General features: G+C 49.0%; 1 protein-coding gene across 2 annotated transcripts in view; it reads right to left on the reverse strand.

Annotated features, from left to right (window-relative positions):
- Positions 1–16,163, reverse strand: part of FNDC3A (fibronectin type III domain containing 3A) — a 1,418,915-nt gene that overhangs the window by 134,888 nt on the left and 1,267,864 nt on the right. For both annotated transcript variants that reach the window (XM_069205374.1, XM_069205375.1), the window contains 2 exons: positions 756–905; positions 374–657 (listed from right to left, as the gene is read on the reverse strand). In XM_069205374.1, coding sequence (XP_069061475.1) covers positions 374–657; positions 756–905 — 434 coding nt within the window. The remainder of the gene's footprint in view (positions 1–373; positions 658–755; positions 906–16,163) is intronic.

Below are 16,163 nucleotides of genomic sequence, written 5' to 3' on the forward strand. Positions count from 1 at the left end.
ACCAGGTGACATCATCCTGTTGTAAAACCAATAACCACTGGGTGGGCATGAGAACCTAACTACTTTCTGGGACTATCTGGTAAATTTTGAAACCCACAGGTTTCGTAGGAGGTCTTGAAAGAATTCTATAAAAAAAAAAGTATATGTATTCAACAGGGAGATGGGGTTATGACTTAGTGGTGCAAACAAACTGACATCAACATTTCTGTGATGAACGAAGGCAGAACTAGGTAGGTCTAGTCTTCTCTGCCTCTTGGCAGCAGAAAAAGGCTTATAGAAATTTGTGAAAATGCAGATGGCTGCCGTTACATATTAAGATTGCTTGACATTCAAAAGATTTGAAATGTATGGGTGTCTCACACAGTTTGCATACCTGTAAGTTGTATCTGGCTGTAAATTGTCTATAATGTAGCATAAAGTTTTTCCAACTACAACTGGCTGCTTCTCACCAAAGTCTATGCAAAAGCCAGTAATTTCCGATCCATGATCACAAGGTTTTTCCCACTGAATAGCAAGGCATGTTGAAGGTGAGTATTGTAAACTTTCCACTTCATCTTCCTTCACACCCCAAAGACAAGTTACAGCCGCTGGTACTGAGGCAGGAGTCATACACGCAACAACTTCACTAAAGGGACCCACACCTGCAGCATTCACCGCCTGAAAATGAAAAAACAAATATGCAATGAATATATCAATGTAGTCATCTGAAAATGTATGCAGTATTTGAGGGAGAATCACATTTACTCCTCTTTTACCTGAATTCTGCAATAGTAAACAGTTGCTGGAGAGAGTCCCTTTGCTTCGTAGGAAAGACCAGGACCACAGTAACAAATCTGCATACAGCCTTCCACGCCTCCCCATTCCAATCTATATTCTGTTACATCCGCCCCATTGCAAACTGGAACCTGTTGAATGAATGAGCCACTGTAAATGACATGCTATGTATTAAAAACCGGCATTCTTTATAAATTACAGTTTGTACTGAATTATGTGCAAAATGTTATGACTGTTTGACCTCTGTATGCCTTTCGACTACTGATACAGGGGGCAGCTGGAGTCCAGAGTTAAATCTGCCCCTCTCAGTATATCAACCTTTAAGTACAAGATACTCAGATATTTAGCTATGAATCCAATATAATGGATTTTCTCCGGTAAAGTATTCCTACTGTCTTTCAAAAACCTGAAATTTAAATAAAAGACAGATGATAAACATTTTGTGGATATTAGCCAATCGGCCAAGGTTAGCCAATCAGCAACAACTGATAGAGGATCTACTTCAAGGACCAACACCAAGCTTTGAATGCAATTTTAACTAGCAAAATCCAAGGATGTACTTTGATTAACAGATAGCAGGTCAGACCTGCAGCTATATCTGATGGCTATGTTCTTGCTACTCGAAAGAGATTGATTTGTTTAAGCATATACATGGCATTAAATCCTTACATGAATGTCTAGAATACTTTGACAACTCCCAACAATTGTGTAAGAAAATAAAATCGTCTCCTCCAAAGGTAATGAAGGTGAGCATTCACAGATTATTCAATAATGGGAAGAGGGTTTGGAACTGCATAACAGCATATTTGCTCTCAATAAAAGCATTACTTAGTTTTGAAATCGTTTGTCTTTTAGTTACATGTAGATAAAAAGAGTGTTTAAATCTGGGAACACCACAAAACTGAAAAAGATATCAGCAGCTCCTTAAAGTGGTAACCCACTAATTTAGAGAATAACATGAAGCCTGATGGCCGATGATACATTAAGAAGCAGGGTTTTGTGGTTTTCTGCTAACTTTGGGAACTCGTGGGCTTTGGTTATTTTAGTAGGAGCTATGTGTAAAAATCTCAGCGAATGAGGAACTTGTGCCAAACAGATTGCTAATTTATGAAACCTGCCACCATTCATTACAGCTGCCCTGTGTTCTAACGTCATAAATAGGGGTTAATCACTGGGTTTGAACACGGAAAGATTACCCACAAAAATTACACATTTAACTCGGTAACGCAAAAAACTTTCATACAGAAAAGTACAGGTGTCCTAGCCAAGCCAAAAAGAGGATTTCAGAATGCCAAGAAACTGGTTGCCTCATATCTGTTTGTGTTAATCTGAACGACCACATCTGCAGTGGCTGACACCGCAGCATAGTTGAGGCATAGACCAATTAGTTGTCCTATTGGGTTTTCAATCTAGAGTTAATGCACGCGAAGGGCTGGGGGTGGTTTAGTACAGACACCACAGTACACTGGCTTGTATCTTCAAATTATCCTTTCCTAAATTGCGTAACAATCCATCTTTTTTTACTTGCTGTGTCAGTACAAACAGTAAAGAACTATATATATGTAACTCAGTCTGGGCCTTCCCAAAAAAAAAAAAAAGTTTCAGTTTATACTGTATTGACCATGTCCCTTGTGCGTGGGACGATCAGATCAACAGTTAGCACTGGGAAAATAGATTTAAGTGTTAAGTCTCCAGTGCAAAATCTGACTTTAATGGCTCCAGAACCTTAAGGGTCAGAAGGACTGCGCCCATTGTTCTGGAATCAGGGTGACGGGCTACACAACAGGACAAACATGTTTTATAATCCTGTTTTCCCACAAGGGATGGCAAAAGGTGGGTTGGGGATAATGTATGCTCATGACACTCTCAGACTCCGTATGGTCTTTGCAAGTCCTCAATCCTCTCGGCACAAAGATAGTGATGAATCATAACTGGCTCAATTTTACAGTAAAACCTTCACAGACTTTAGTCCGTAGGGCTTACTCTTTACCCTCTTGGTAAGAGATTTCTCTTCCCATTGAGCAATATACCTTCTTCTAACTAGGCTGGTCATAATAGAGGGCATTCTCCAGAACCTGGGCCTATCATTCAAGAAAAACAACAACAGGTTTTTGGGTACTGGTAGAGGTTGATGTTTTAGGACATGGAGGCAGATTCTACTGTTTTCCAAATATCTACAGGAGTCACTGGGGCAGAGCCTGTGGGAAGGCAGCATGAGTTGAAGGACTGTTGGGTCGCGTCCTAGTAGGTCTCTTACCTGCCGCTGGCTCCATCCATCAAACTATTTAGGAGACTGGGCCAAGTTGATTTTACAGAGAAAGTGCTGGACAGGTTATAGGAAAGTGCCTCTTTTGACATGCTCACCCCCTCCCCCGCCCCTACTTCCCCTGCCTGTCACCTTCACCTTTTGCCTAGTTTCTGGTGTAATTTCGACAGAAAGTGCACTGGGTCCCCTCTAACCAGATCCCCAGTGCCAGGTCTCGTTCCCCAAAACTGCGCAGTCATTTTTCCCAATTGGCAAAACCTTTGGCACCCACTTAAAATCCCTAGCTAATGGTACACAGGGGTGCCTGGGGGTACTAAAAGAGTTCCCTAAGGGTTGCAGCACGAATTGTGCCTCCCTAAGTGACCTTCTCACCTAGTGCACACAGTGCTGCCATCGCCAGCCGTGTGTCTTGGTGCAGACAAAAATGAAAACACTACATGGCCCACAACCTGTGTGCCATGTCACCTTAACACTGCATGTAATATATGTAAGTCTGCCCTCTAGCACACCTTACAGCCCTAAGGCAGGGTGCAATGTATTACATGTGAGGGCATACCTGCATGAGCAGATATGCCCCTACTAAATGTTTATCAATTCCCAGACATAGTAAGTGAACAGGGAAGGCATTTTAATACATGTGCTGGCCACTGACTACGAGTTGCCCACCTACGTGATAGCTTCTCAGAATATAGGGTTGTTTGGTATCAAACATCTCATACTGGTGAGCCTACACTGATATCAGTGTTGGATTCATCAATACCTAGACCCAGAGGGCACCTTATAGATGCCCCCTGAAAACCTACCTAGTTACTGCTGTGTTCACTGACCGGTCAAAACTATTGCAGCCACCCGAGACTGAGTACTGGCCCACTAAGGTGAGAGTCAACATTCTCATAGGCCCAGGACAAAGGCCTTTTCTGGGCAGAGGCGCTAACACCTGGTCCAGAACAGGATGGAGACTCCATGGCAGGGAGCTTCAAAGGCCTAGCCGCCTTTGGAATGCAATCCAGGTCTCTCCAAATGGAAGAGATGACTAACCCCCCTGTCCTGACCCTACATTTGGTGGCAACACAGGCGGCAAAACTAGGAAGATTAGCGGGTGTGCCCACTTCATGCCAGTCACACCCCACAGACGAGCTGAAGTGGACACCTCTTTTTAAATTCCTCCATCTTGTTTGGAAGGGATTAGGCCACTAAGGTTAGGGTCATGCCCACTTCCCAGCAGAAGTGGTCATAAGAACGGTGTAGTCACCCTAAAGGTGTTCAGCCCATTGGCTTCAGCTGGACCTGGCCCTTTTTGCACGGTCATCCCTAAATTTCTTGCCTTCCCTTCTATTTTTCTGACCTCTTTTTGTTGGCTCTAGGACTCTGAGTACTTTATCAGTGCTAAAGCGCATGTGCTCTCCCTTCTCAACTTGATTGGCATACACCTGATTGGCTCATTTAATTTACCTGTACGTCTTTGTACATTGGTATCCCTTATACCCAGGACCTGTAAATTAAATGCTACTAGCGGGGATGCAGCACAGCTTGCGTCACCCACAGAAGTAGCCTCGCAAACCAGTTTCAAGCCTGCCACCACACAGCCTGCGTGTGCATTTTATTGCCACATGGACCTGGCATCTACATTTACTTACCAGGCCTGAACTCCCCTTTTACTACATATAAGTCACCACAAAGGTAGTCCCTAGGTAGCCCAATGGGCAGGTTGCTGTGTAGGTAAGAGGTAGGACATGTGCCTAGTTTTGTGGCCTAGTAGTGGCAGCCTATTTAGTTTCTCACTGCTGTGAGTGCTGCCTCTCCTGCAGGGTTGCATTAGGAATGCCTTTGCATATGTCTAAGTAGTATGTCTTGATCTATGGGGAGCAGCATAGGCATGTTTAGTATGTTTGGGATGGCAGTGAAAAATTGTGCTTGTCGTGTAGGTGGATTTTAAATTACTATTATAGAAATGCCACTTTTAGAAGGTGGGTATTTCTCTGTCCTTATAACTCTAGTGCTTTTGCAGCTTGACTCCAATCCACGTCTGGGTAGAGTGACATCTCGACTTGCTGCATACTTTCTAGACAGCCATTACACAGGACGGACTGGGCATGACAGAGGAGACATCTGCATACTGAGTGGTTTCCTGGGCTGGGAGAGGTAGAGGCGGGGCACACTTAAATTTGTATAGGCTGTGTCCTGCCCGGCACAGAAGACTTGTTAACCACCTACTGATGGCTGAAACCAGTGGGGAGGAGAAGGGGCATTCCTAGAACTGGTTAAAGCTGGATGGGATCTTCTCCCACTTCTAGAAGCTGGGCAAAATAAGAATAAGTTCAGGGTTTTTTACCCATGTTGGGAGAGACATGGAGCGAAGACTGATGGGCCAAGAAGCAGATACTGGTGAAAGGGGAATGTTATGCTGCAAGGAATCGCCATTGGGACTGTCCTGCTGATGTGGTGACCTGTGACTTGCCAAGTCACACATGAGGATTACCACTTTCTTGTCAGGGCCTCACTGTGCTGGCTTGCTATTGTTCCCTATGCTATGCCCCTCGGATATCTCCAGGGGCTCGGTGGTGTGACCCCTTTCAGTTTGCCTTTGTTGTAGTAGCGTGAGAGTCATGTTCCCCCCACTTGCTGCAGCATGTGATGAGCGCTCTTTTTCATAGTTTCTGCCAGTGTGTGAGGGGCCACCTACTTTATGCATTTGGTTGTGGCGGCAGCGCAAGTGGAGCACGCCTGACCTCCTTTGTGCTGATGTGGCAACCCCCTCACCCCGGTGCAGGAGAAGTGAAGAGGAGCCCATCTGCAGCCTTTTGTGAGCGTGGGCTGAGCTCGCTTCGGTTGGTGCCTTCAGGGCACAAGCAGGTACCTGCTTTGGGTGCAGTGACTGACGCAGCCTGGGACTGTGACACCGTAGTCGAGGGGGCTTGCACACCTTGTCAGATGCAGGCGTGTTCTTGTAGGATTGCGCAGCCAGATGGCAGGGAGGACCAAGGGAGGTCTCCCTGATAATATCTGCAGCAGTTCGAGGTGCAGTCTTTGTTTCTTCCCGCTCAGCGGCACGTTTCTCTGGCTAAGTGCTGGGCTGATCACCACCGGGGCCTGAATGAGTTGGAGAGATCATCAGTCAGCCGCATCACACGCTCGTGGGCAGCTGCATTGGGGGCATTCTCTGAGACCCGGGTCCCAGTGAGGTCTCAGGCAAGGCCCCAGAGCCAGGAAGCTCATTGTGGATTCTGTATTCCTACAAGAAAGTGGGGAAAAGCCAGAAGGTAGGGCCTTCTTATTCCAGCCATTGGGGGGGAAGAACTGAGTGGCTTCCCCGCGCCCACGAAAATTGTGTGCTGGCCAACTCTTTGGGGGGGCATTACTTGTGCAAAAAGCAGAATGGGGTGGCACCCCAACGAAAGTTCCCCATCCTGCCAGTGTTATTCTTGAAGGAGTATCGTATTTCTTTTTTTTTTTTTTTGTAGGAGTGGAGCACAGGAGCTCCGGTGTGAAAGGAGTGTGCTCCCCTTTCCCGTAGTATATGTAAAAGAAGCGCAGGTCTGCTGCGATTTCATGAAGGTGATGTGGGGTAATTATCTCTAGGTTTTCTCCCAGTACCAGGACATGTTTTCCCCACAGTATTTACCCTGCAGTTGCATGACCGGATGTAACAAACAAGTTATTTACCTTCGGTAACGCATTATCTGGTATAGACTCTACGAAGCTGCAGATTCCTTACCTTACAATTCCCTGGCGTCAGCTTCGAATCTGGAATCTTTTGCCAGCAATACGCTGCGAGTACCGTCGGGTGGAGTTGTTTGGCTCCACATGCGTCGTTCGGCTTCATGTGGCGTCATCAGCGTAGGTGCAGCCATCTGTGACGTCAGGTTCACCGTAGGCACCACCCCGGCACACGTATGTCAGTTCTTTTACCCACAAACTTCCACGCCAGAAGTGCAGAGTCATGGATAGAACCAACAGTTTGTCAGCACAAAACTAGGACCCTGAAAGGGATAAACCCTAACCCTACTAGATATATAAGCAGAGCAGGGAGGTATGGGTTGGTGTAAGGAATCTGCAGAAAGATAGAATCTCTACCAAATAATGAGTTACAGAAGGTATGTAAGCTGCAGATTCCTTACCTTTGAATAGATACCCAAGCCATAACCTCCTGGCGGTGGATTGCAGATACCTCTACTACAGTAAAAAGTCCTGTAGGACTGAATGGGCAAAGTGACCGTCTCTCCATACCTGATTGTTCAGGCAGTAATGTTTTGCAAACGTGTGCAAAGATGCTCACGTTGCCACCTGAACAATATCCAGGACTGGAATGCCCTGCACTAGCGCAGTGGTAGCAGCTTTGCCCCTGGTAGAATGAGCCCTGAGGAGGCTGCTTCCTGGCCAATACGTAGCAGATTTTGATGCAGAGAATGACCCAGCGTGAAATGGTTTGCTTCTGCACTCCCCGACCCTTCTTTGCTCCTACCTACCCCACGAAGAGTTGGTCATCCACTCAGAACTCTTTTGTGCGGTCAAGGTAGAATGACAACACTCTTTTTGGGTCCAGCCGTTGGAGTCGCTCCTCTTTTTAGAGGGATGCGGTGGAACAAAGAAGGTGGGCAGGGTTATGTTCTGACCCAGATGAAATGGGGTCACCACCTTGGGGAGGAAAGAGGCACGAGTTCTGTGTACCACCTAGTCTGGATAGACAGTGAGATAAGGTGGCTTTTATGACAGGGTTTGCATCTCACTCACCCTCCTGGCAGATGTTATTGTCACTAAGAAGGCTGTTTTGATGGTGAGCAGCCGGAGGGGACAATTTTTCAAAGGCTCAAAAGGAGCACACATGAGCAATATAAGGACAAGATTTAAGTCCCATTGAGGCATAATAAAAGGCGTAGGGGGAAACATATGTACAAGCCCTTTGTGGAATCTTTGTACAATGGGAGATTTGAAAAGTGAAGGCTGATTAGGCAGCCAAAGGAATGCCGATAAGGCAGAAAGACACCCCTTGAGGGTACCAAAGGTAGAACCTTGCTGGGCAAGAGATAGGATTAAGAGAAGGATATCAGAAAGAGAACCAGAAAGATGATCAATAGACCTTTCTATACAATAACATACAAAGTGTTTCCAGAGGCAGGCGTATATCATTTTAGTAGAGGGACGCCTGGCTGTCAAAATAACTTTAAGGACTTTGGGAGGAAGGTCAAAAGCCATCAACTGTTGCCGCTCAATCTCCACACATGCAGACGCAGAGTTGACAGGTTCAGGTGGAGAACCTTCCCATGCTGCTGCGACAGAAGATCCTCCCGAAGGGGCAACCTGATTGGAGGATTCATACTCATTTTTAGAAGTTTCGGATACCACACTCTCCGTGCCTAATCTGGAGCCATTAAGATTACTTGGGCCATTTGTCCTTGATCTTCTTGAGAACTGTGGGCAGAAGAGGTATGGGCGGAAAGGCATACAGAAGGCCTAAACTCCACTTGCAAAGAAAATCGTTGCAGAGTGATTGCCCCCTTGGAAATTCCCATGCATAATACTGCTGACATTGCTCGTTCTGTGCAGAGGCAAACAGATCTAATCAAGGCTCTCCTCACTGCTGAAAGAGTCCTTGCGCCACCTCCGGGTGGAGATACCATCCTTGATCCGCTAGGCACTGACAGCTGAGTTTGTCCGCCTGGCATTCAGAGAACCTGCCAGGTGTTAAACCACCAGGGTTATGCCCTACTGTTCATGCCATGTCCAGAGATGCAGAGCCTCTTGACAAAGGGTCCACGACCCCATGCCACCCTAATTGTTGCAGTACCACATTGTGGTAGTGTTGTCCGTGAACACCTGCACTAACTTCCCTTTTACAACAGAAACATGCTTCCAATGCCTGTCAGATCGCTGGGAGCTCCAGTAAGTTGATATGGATTCCAGATTCCGCTGGAGACCAGAGACCTCTGATCTCCACCTCTCCCAGATGGCCACCCCATCCCAGAAGTGACTACTGTGAGATCTGGCTGGGGAAGGGAGAGGAGTCTGCCTCTGACCTAATCACAGTTCACTAACCACCACTGCAGGTCTTTTGCAGTTCCCTCCAAGATCTGAACCATGCCCATAAGATTTCCCCGATGCTGCGCCCACTGGCACTTCAGGTCCCACTGCAGAGCCCTCATATGCCATCTGGCATGCTTGACTAACAGGATGCAGGAGGCCAAGAGTCCCATCAGCCTCAGAGTCTGTCTCACCAAAATCCAGGCCGAAACATTGGCATCATAACCTGGATATCCTGATTCGATGCTTGTGAGGATAGGCCTGAAACTGCACTGTGTCCAGAACGGCTCAGATGAAAGGGAGCTTCTGAGAGGGAGTCAGGTGTGACTTCGGCACGTGTATAGTGAAACCCAGCCAATGCAGAAGGTTCGCCATTGTCTGAAGATGGTTGACAAGAACCTGGGGCGTAGGAACCTTCAACAGCCGGTCGTCGAGGTAGGGGAAGACTGAAATCCCTAACCTGCACAGATGAGCTGCTACCACTGCTATCACCTTGCTGAACACCCGAGAGGCACTTGTGAGACCAAAGGGGAGCACGGTAAACAAATCGCTTGTGACACACCTTGAATCGCAAGTAGCGCCTGTGGGCGGGCAGGATGGGGATGTGAAAATATGCATCCTGCAAGTCCAACGCTACCATCCAGTCTCCTTGGTCTAGGGCAGACAAGACCCGAGCAAGAGTGAGCATTTTGAATTTCTCTCTTTTGAGGAAGAGATTGATGTCCCTTAAGTCCAAGCTAGAGTGAAGACCCTTGTTCTTTTTTGGAATCAGAAAGTAGTGGGAATAACAACCACTGTCTACTTCTGACATCGGACCCTTTCTATGGCTCCCTTGACCAAGAGAGCCGTAACTTCCTTGTGGAGCAAGGTTAAATGATCCTCCATCAGCTGTTCTTTCAATGGAGGCATGGAGGGAAGGAAAGACTGGAAGGGGTTGGAATAGCCCTTCTTTATGATCTGCAAGACCCGTTTGTCCCACCACTGAGGGAGATAAAACTGAATCTTCCCTCCAACTGGACGAGCATGGTCTTGCAGAATCATACTAGGAGGACTTGGGCGCTGCGGAAGTGGGGGTCTGGGTGGTGGCCGGCCTTTGGCTAGACCATCTGGGTCTGAAGGTACCACGACCTCGTCCTCGCACTGGATGCTGAGATGATGGAGGACGGTGGCTGACCTGTGCATGGTACCACATCCCTTCCGAGGCCTCAAAAGGGGCGAAAGGCAGACTTCTGGCGAGCAGGTGCAGAGAGCCCCAACGATCTGGCCGTATCTCGAGAGTCCTTGACCCGCTCAAGCGCTGAGTCTGCCTTTTCTCCAAAAAGACATGAACCAGCAAAGGGCATGTCCATCAGGTTTGCCTGGACATCCTCCGAAAAGCCAGTCGTACGAAGCCAGGCATGGCGACGAGGGGCCACTGTCAATGAAATCGCCCTGCTCATCGAGGCGGTTGGTCGTGTCCGAACCACACCGAATTGTAAACTTGGCTGTGTCTCTCCCATCTTTGACAACTTGAGTGAGAGTGTCCCGCACGCCCTCCGAGACCTGGGGAAGCACCTGTGCCACCGTATCCCATAAAGTATGGTAAAAAGGCCCAATAAGCATGAGGTGTTGACAGACCTCAATGCAAAAAGAACAGTTGATGGACGGAATGTAGACCAAATCAAACATTCACCCCCAGTCACAGGTCTGGGTTTAATCTATCAGTATTTTTGCTCGCCATTCCATTCCAGTTTGGACCGAGCCATAAGCAAATCAGTCTTGATCCTGTTCCCCATGGGAACAGTCGAGCCCGAACTGCCAGGCCAGGTCCTCCCTGAACCAGAAACAAGCATCCTGGGACCGGTTTCGGGGTATCACCCCTCTTCAGGCAGGCTAGCTTGAATCTGGTGGCATAGTGAGCACAAGACCCACGTCTGGGCATACCCTTCCCACTTGGGGCACCAAATGCAAAAAGAACAGTTGATGGACAGAATGTAGACCAAATCAAACATTCACCACCGTCACAGATCTGGGTTTAATCTATCAGTTTTTTTGCTCACCATGCCATTCCAGTTTGGACCCAGCCATATGCAAATCAGTCTTGACCCTGTTCTCCTTGGGAACAGTCCAGCCCGAACTGCCAGGCCAGGTCCTCCCTGAACCAGAAACAAGCATCCTGGGACTGGTTTCGGGGTATCACCCCTCTTCAGCAAGGCTAGCTTGAATCTGGTGGGATAGAGAGCACGGGACCCACATCTGGGCATACCCTTCCCACTTGGGGCACCAAATGTGTAGGAAGTTGGCTCTGTATGTACTATTTCAAAGTAAGAAATAGCATGCACAGAGTCCAAGGGTTCCCCTTAGAGGTAAGATAGTGGCAAAAAGAGATCATTCTAATGCTCTATTTTGTGGTAGTGTGGTCGAGCAGTAGGCTTATCAGAGGGTAGTGTTAAGCATTTGTTGTACACCCACAGGCAATAAATGAGGAACACACACACAAAGACAATTCCAGGCCTATAGGTTTTTTATATAGAAAAATATATTTTCTTAGTTTATTTTAAGAACCACAGGTTCAAGATTTACAATCAATACTTTAAATGAAAGGTACTTCACTCAGGTATCATAGGAACTTTGAATCAGCAAAATAGCATGTACAGTTTTGGCAAAAATGGCAATAAGCTATTTTAAAACTAGACACAGTGCAAATTTCAACAGTTCCCAGGGGAGGTAAGTATTTGTTAGTTTTGCAGGTAAGTAAACCACCTACAGGGTTCAAAGTTGGGTCCAAGGTAGCCCACCGTTGGGGGTTCAAGGCAACCCCAAAGTTACCACACCAGCAGCTCAGGGCCAGTCAGGTGCAGAGGTCAAAGTGGCACCCAAAACACATAGGCTTCAATGGAGAAGGGGCTGCCCCGGTTCCAGTCTGCCAGCAGGTAAGTACCCGCGACTTCGGAGGGAAGACCAGGAGGGTTTTGTAGGGCACAGGGGGGGGGACACTAGTCAGCACAGAAAGTACACCCTCAGCGGCACGGGGTCGGCCGGGTGCAGTGTACAAACAGGCGTCAGGTTCGCAATAGGTTTCAATGGGAGACCCAGCGGTCTCTTCAGCGAAGCAGGCAGGCAAGGGGGGGGCTCCTCGGGGTAACCACCACCTAGGCAAGGGAGAGGGCCATCTGGGGGTTGTTTCTGCACTGGAGGTTGGATCCTTCAGGTCCTGGGGGCTGCGGGTGCAGAGTCTTTCCAAGGCGTCGGGTTCTTTGAAGCAGGCAGTCGCGGTCAGGGGGAGCCTCTGGATTCCCTCTGCAGGCGTCGCTGGGGGGGCTCAGAGGGGTCAACTCTGGCTACTCACAGGGTCGCAGTCGCCGGGGAGTCTTCCCTGTAGTGTTGTTTCTCCGCAGGTCGAGCCGGGGGCGGCGGGTGCAGAGTGGAAAGTCTCACGCTTCCGGCGAGAAATGTGGAGTCCTTTTAAAGTTTTTACTGTGCTCCACGTTTTGGTTTCTTTGGACCTGGGACGCTGTCCTTGGGAGTTCTTGGTCCTTTTAGATGCAGGGTAGTCCTCTGAGGCTTCAGAGGTCGCTGGACCCTGGAGAGCGCGTCGCTGTTGCAGTTTCTCTCGAAGTGGGAAGACAGGCCGGTAGGGCTGGGGCCAAAGCAGTTCGTGTCTCAGTCTTCTCTGCAGGGATTCAGGTCAGCAGTCCTTCTTCGTCTTAGATTGCAGGAATCTGTTTTCCTAGGTTCTGGGGGCCCCTAAATACTCAATTTAGGGGTGTGTTTAGGTCTGGGGGGTTATTAGCCAATGGCTACTAGCCCTGAGGGTGGCTACACCCTCTTTGTGCCTCCTCCCTGAGGGGAGGGGGGCACATCCCTAATCCTATAGGGGGAATCCTCCATCTGCAAGATGGAGGATTTCTAAAAGTCAGAGTCACCTCAGCTCAGGACACCTTAGGGGTTGTCCTGACTGGCCAGTGACTCCCCCTTGTTTTTCTCATTATCTCCTCCAGCCTTGCCGCCAAAAGTGGCGCCATGGCCGGAGGGGGCGGGCATCTCCACTAGCTGGGATGCCCTGTGGCGCTGTAACAAGGGGGGTGAGCCTTTGATACCAAACTTCCCAGTTTTCAGTGTAGCCATTATGGTGCTGTGGAGTTCGTGTATGACAGACTCCCAGACCATATACTCTTATGGCTACCCTGCACTTACAATGTCTAAGGTCTTGCTTAGACACTGTAGGGGCATAGTGCTCATGCACTTATGCCCTCACCTATGGTATAGTGCACCCTTCCTTAGGGCTGTAAGGCCTGCTAGAGGGGTGACTTATCTATACCATGGGCAGTGTGAGGTTGGCATGGCACCCTGAGGGGAGTGCCATGTCGACTTAGTCATTTTCTCCCCACCAGCATACACAAGCTGGCAAGCAGTGTGTCTGTGCTGAGTGAGGGGTCCCCAAGGTGGCATAAGACATGCTGCAGCCCTTAGAGACCTTCCCTGGCATCAGGGCCCTTGGTACCAGGGGTACTAGTTACAAGGGACTTACCTGGATGCCAGGGTGTGCCAATTGTGGAGACAAAGGTACAGTTTTAGGGAAAGAACACTGGTGCTGGGGCCTGGTTAGCAGGCCTCAGCACACTTTGAAATCATAACTTGGCATCAGCAAAGGCAAAAAGGCAGGGGCTAACCATGCCAAGGAGGCATTACCTTACAAAATGCAAAAAGAACAGTTGATGGACGGAATGTAGACCAAATCAAACATTCACCCCCAGTCACAGATCTGGGTTTAATCCATCAGTTTTTTTGCTCACCATGCCATTCCAGTTTGGACCCAGCCATATGCAAATCAGTCTTGATCCTGTTCCCCATGGGAACAGTCCAGCCTGAACTGCCAGGCCAGGTCCTCCCTGAAACAGAAACAAGCATCCTGGGACCGGTTTCGGGGTATCGCCCCTCTTCAGAAAGGCTAGCCTGAATCTGGTGGTATAGTGAGCACAGGCTGGAGGAAGAAAACATCTTCTTTACATGTTGTTCCAGCCTCTCGGATTCCCTATCTAGGGGAGCGTAATGGAAGGCACCACGGGAAGTGGAGGCTTGGACCAACAAGCTCTCCATGTTGTGGTGTTGGTGAGGAAACTAGGGTCAATAAGAGATGGTTGTTGGCGGCAGCCGATTGTCCTATTTACAGTAGCCCCTGTGCTGGGTTTGGACCACGTCGCCAGCAGGAAATCAGTAAGGGCCTCATTGAAGGGTAACATCGACTCCGATGGAGCAACCCCCCGCTGAAGCACCTATGTCAGGATGGTAGTCTTGACCGGCACTGTAGGCAACTCTAGGTCCAATACCTCGGCTGCTCTACGCACCACCATAGCATAGGAAGCTCCCTCCTCCGTAGCCACAGAAGGAGGTGAGAGCATGGCAGTATCTTGAGAAGTTTCCGGACCACTGGCTTCATCTAGTTCCTCATACCAGTCCTGCTCCAAACCAAATTCTAAAGGGAGGGTCCTCTGACCCCGTCCATTCCTCACCTGTGCCTGGCTGTTTGAAATAAGCCTCAGGCACTGATCTGGGCTGTGTCGGAGCCGTTGGAGTCGGAATTGGCGTCATACGACGTCATTCCAGCTCTGGATCATCCGGAATGAGGATGGGGCTCGCACCACCGGTGGGTGCTGGCAGATGGGGGAGCATCGACGTCGGGCCGACGTCGGAGGAAGCTGTTTGGAACCGGCGTCAGTCCGGATCCGATATTGGATTCTGGGGACCCCAACAACGTTGAGGCTGAAGCTGCTGGTGTCAAACCCGATGGAGCCCCTGCTTGCCCCGCAGGGCCGAAGACCCACCAGCGGGGGCAGCCCGCTCACAGATTGGGGGTGGGTGGGAGAGATGCGACGTCAGCCCTGCCATCGGCTCCACGGAACCGTGCTCGGAATGTCGACGTCCCAGGATGCCTTGTCAGCTGACAGACATGGCAAAGACTTATGGCTCTTGGAGCGGTCCTGTGACCTCTTCCTCAAGCAGGACTGTGACCTCCTAGGAGTTGCGCCTACCAACGTGCATCATGGTCTCTGTTGAGGCACCAGAGACATACCCGGTGGGGGTCCGTCACTGACATAGCGCGATGGCGGGCGCCACATAGCTTGAACCCCGTCTTCCTTGAGGACATCTGGCACAGACGAAAAAACAAATATTTGACAAAAGGGTCGAAAAAAGCCTGCCAAAAAATGGCAGAGGGTAGCTCGATCACAGACCTGTGCTTGACCGTCGCGGAAGGAAAAGAACTGAAGTATGTGAGCCGTGGTGGTGCCTTTATAGGTGACCGTGATGTCACAGATGGCTCAATGCCACGCAGAGCCAAACAACGCACACGGATCTGAACGACGCCACCTGAAGGCGCGCACAGGTTATTGCTCAGCAAAAGATTCCAGGTTCGAAGCTGACATCAGGGAATTCAAAAGTAAGGAATCTGCAGCGGGAATCTGCAGCTAGAAGTCTCTTTCATATGCTATATGTTGTGCTTGACTTGTTGAGGGAACGTATATACTCTCAGGACCCATGATATGTGTATATGCTTACCTGAGTACTACTTGCTATCTTCAGTGTGTAGCTCCCTTGCCCTGACTAGAGTGGTGGTCCCTGCCTGGCTAAAGTGCCTACCCTAGCTAACCAGGAACCCCATTTCTAACAGCTACCATCTGGCACTCCCTGTAACGCCCCTAAATTGTGTATTTAGGTGGCATCCCTGAACCCTTGAACTCAGATCTTGCTGACCTATCAAGAAACGGTCAAAGAAGAGTCGCACAGAGTCTCACCCCTGCAGAAACAAAAAAAAGAAGAAGCAGCTAACCAGGTACCAGCCCTACCTGCTTGCCTGTTGACCTCACTGGACTCTGCCCAAGAAGATGACTCATCCTGCAGCTGAGCCTTCAAGAAAACCAGGACTGCCTGCCTTCTAAAAAGACTCAAGACTCTTGTGAGCAGCAGACCTGCTCAGCAACAAAGTAACAAGAAAGGAATCTGCAGCCTCAAGAACAGCAAAACCCGACACCTGAAGTGACCTCTGCACCCTATGTCCACATCCTACGGCAAAGAGAACCCACAGTGCCACCCAGGTTTTCCAGCTGGCTAGAGTACAAGTCCACTC

Source organism: Pleurodeles waltl, chromosome 8 (assembly GCF_031143425.1).
Source record: "Pleurodeles waltl isolate 20211129_DDA chromosome 8, aPleWal1.hap1.20221129, whole genome shotgun sequence".
In the NCBI taxonomy this organism is placed as follows: Eukaryota; Metazoa; Chordata; class Amphibia; order Caudata; family Salamandridae; genus Pleurodeles; species Pleurodeles waltl.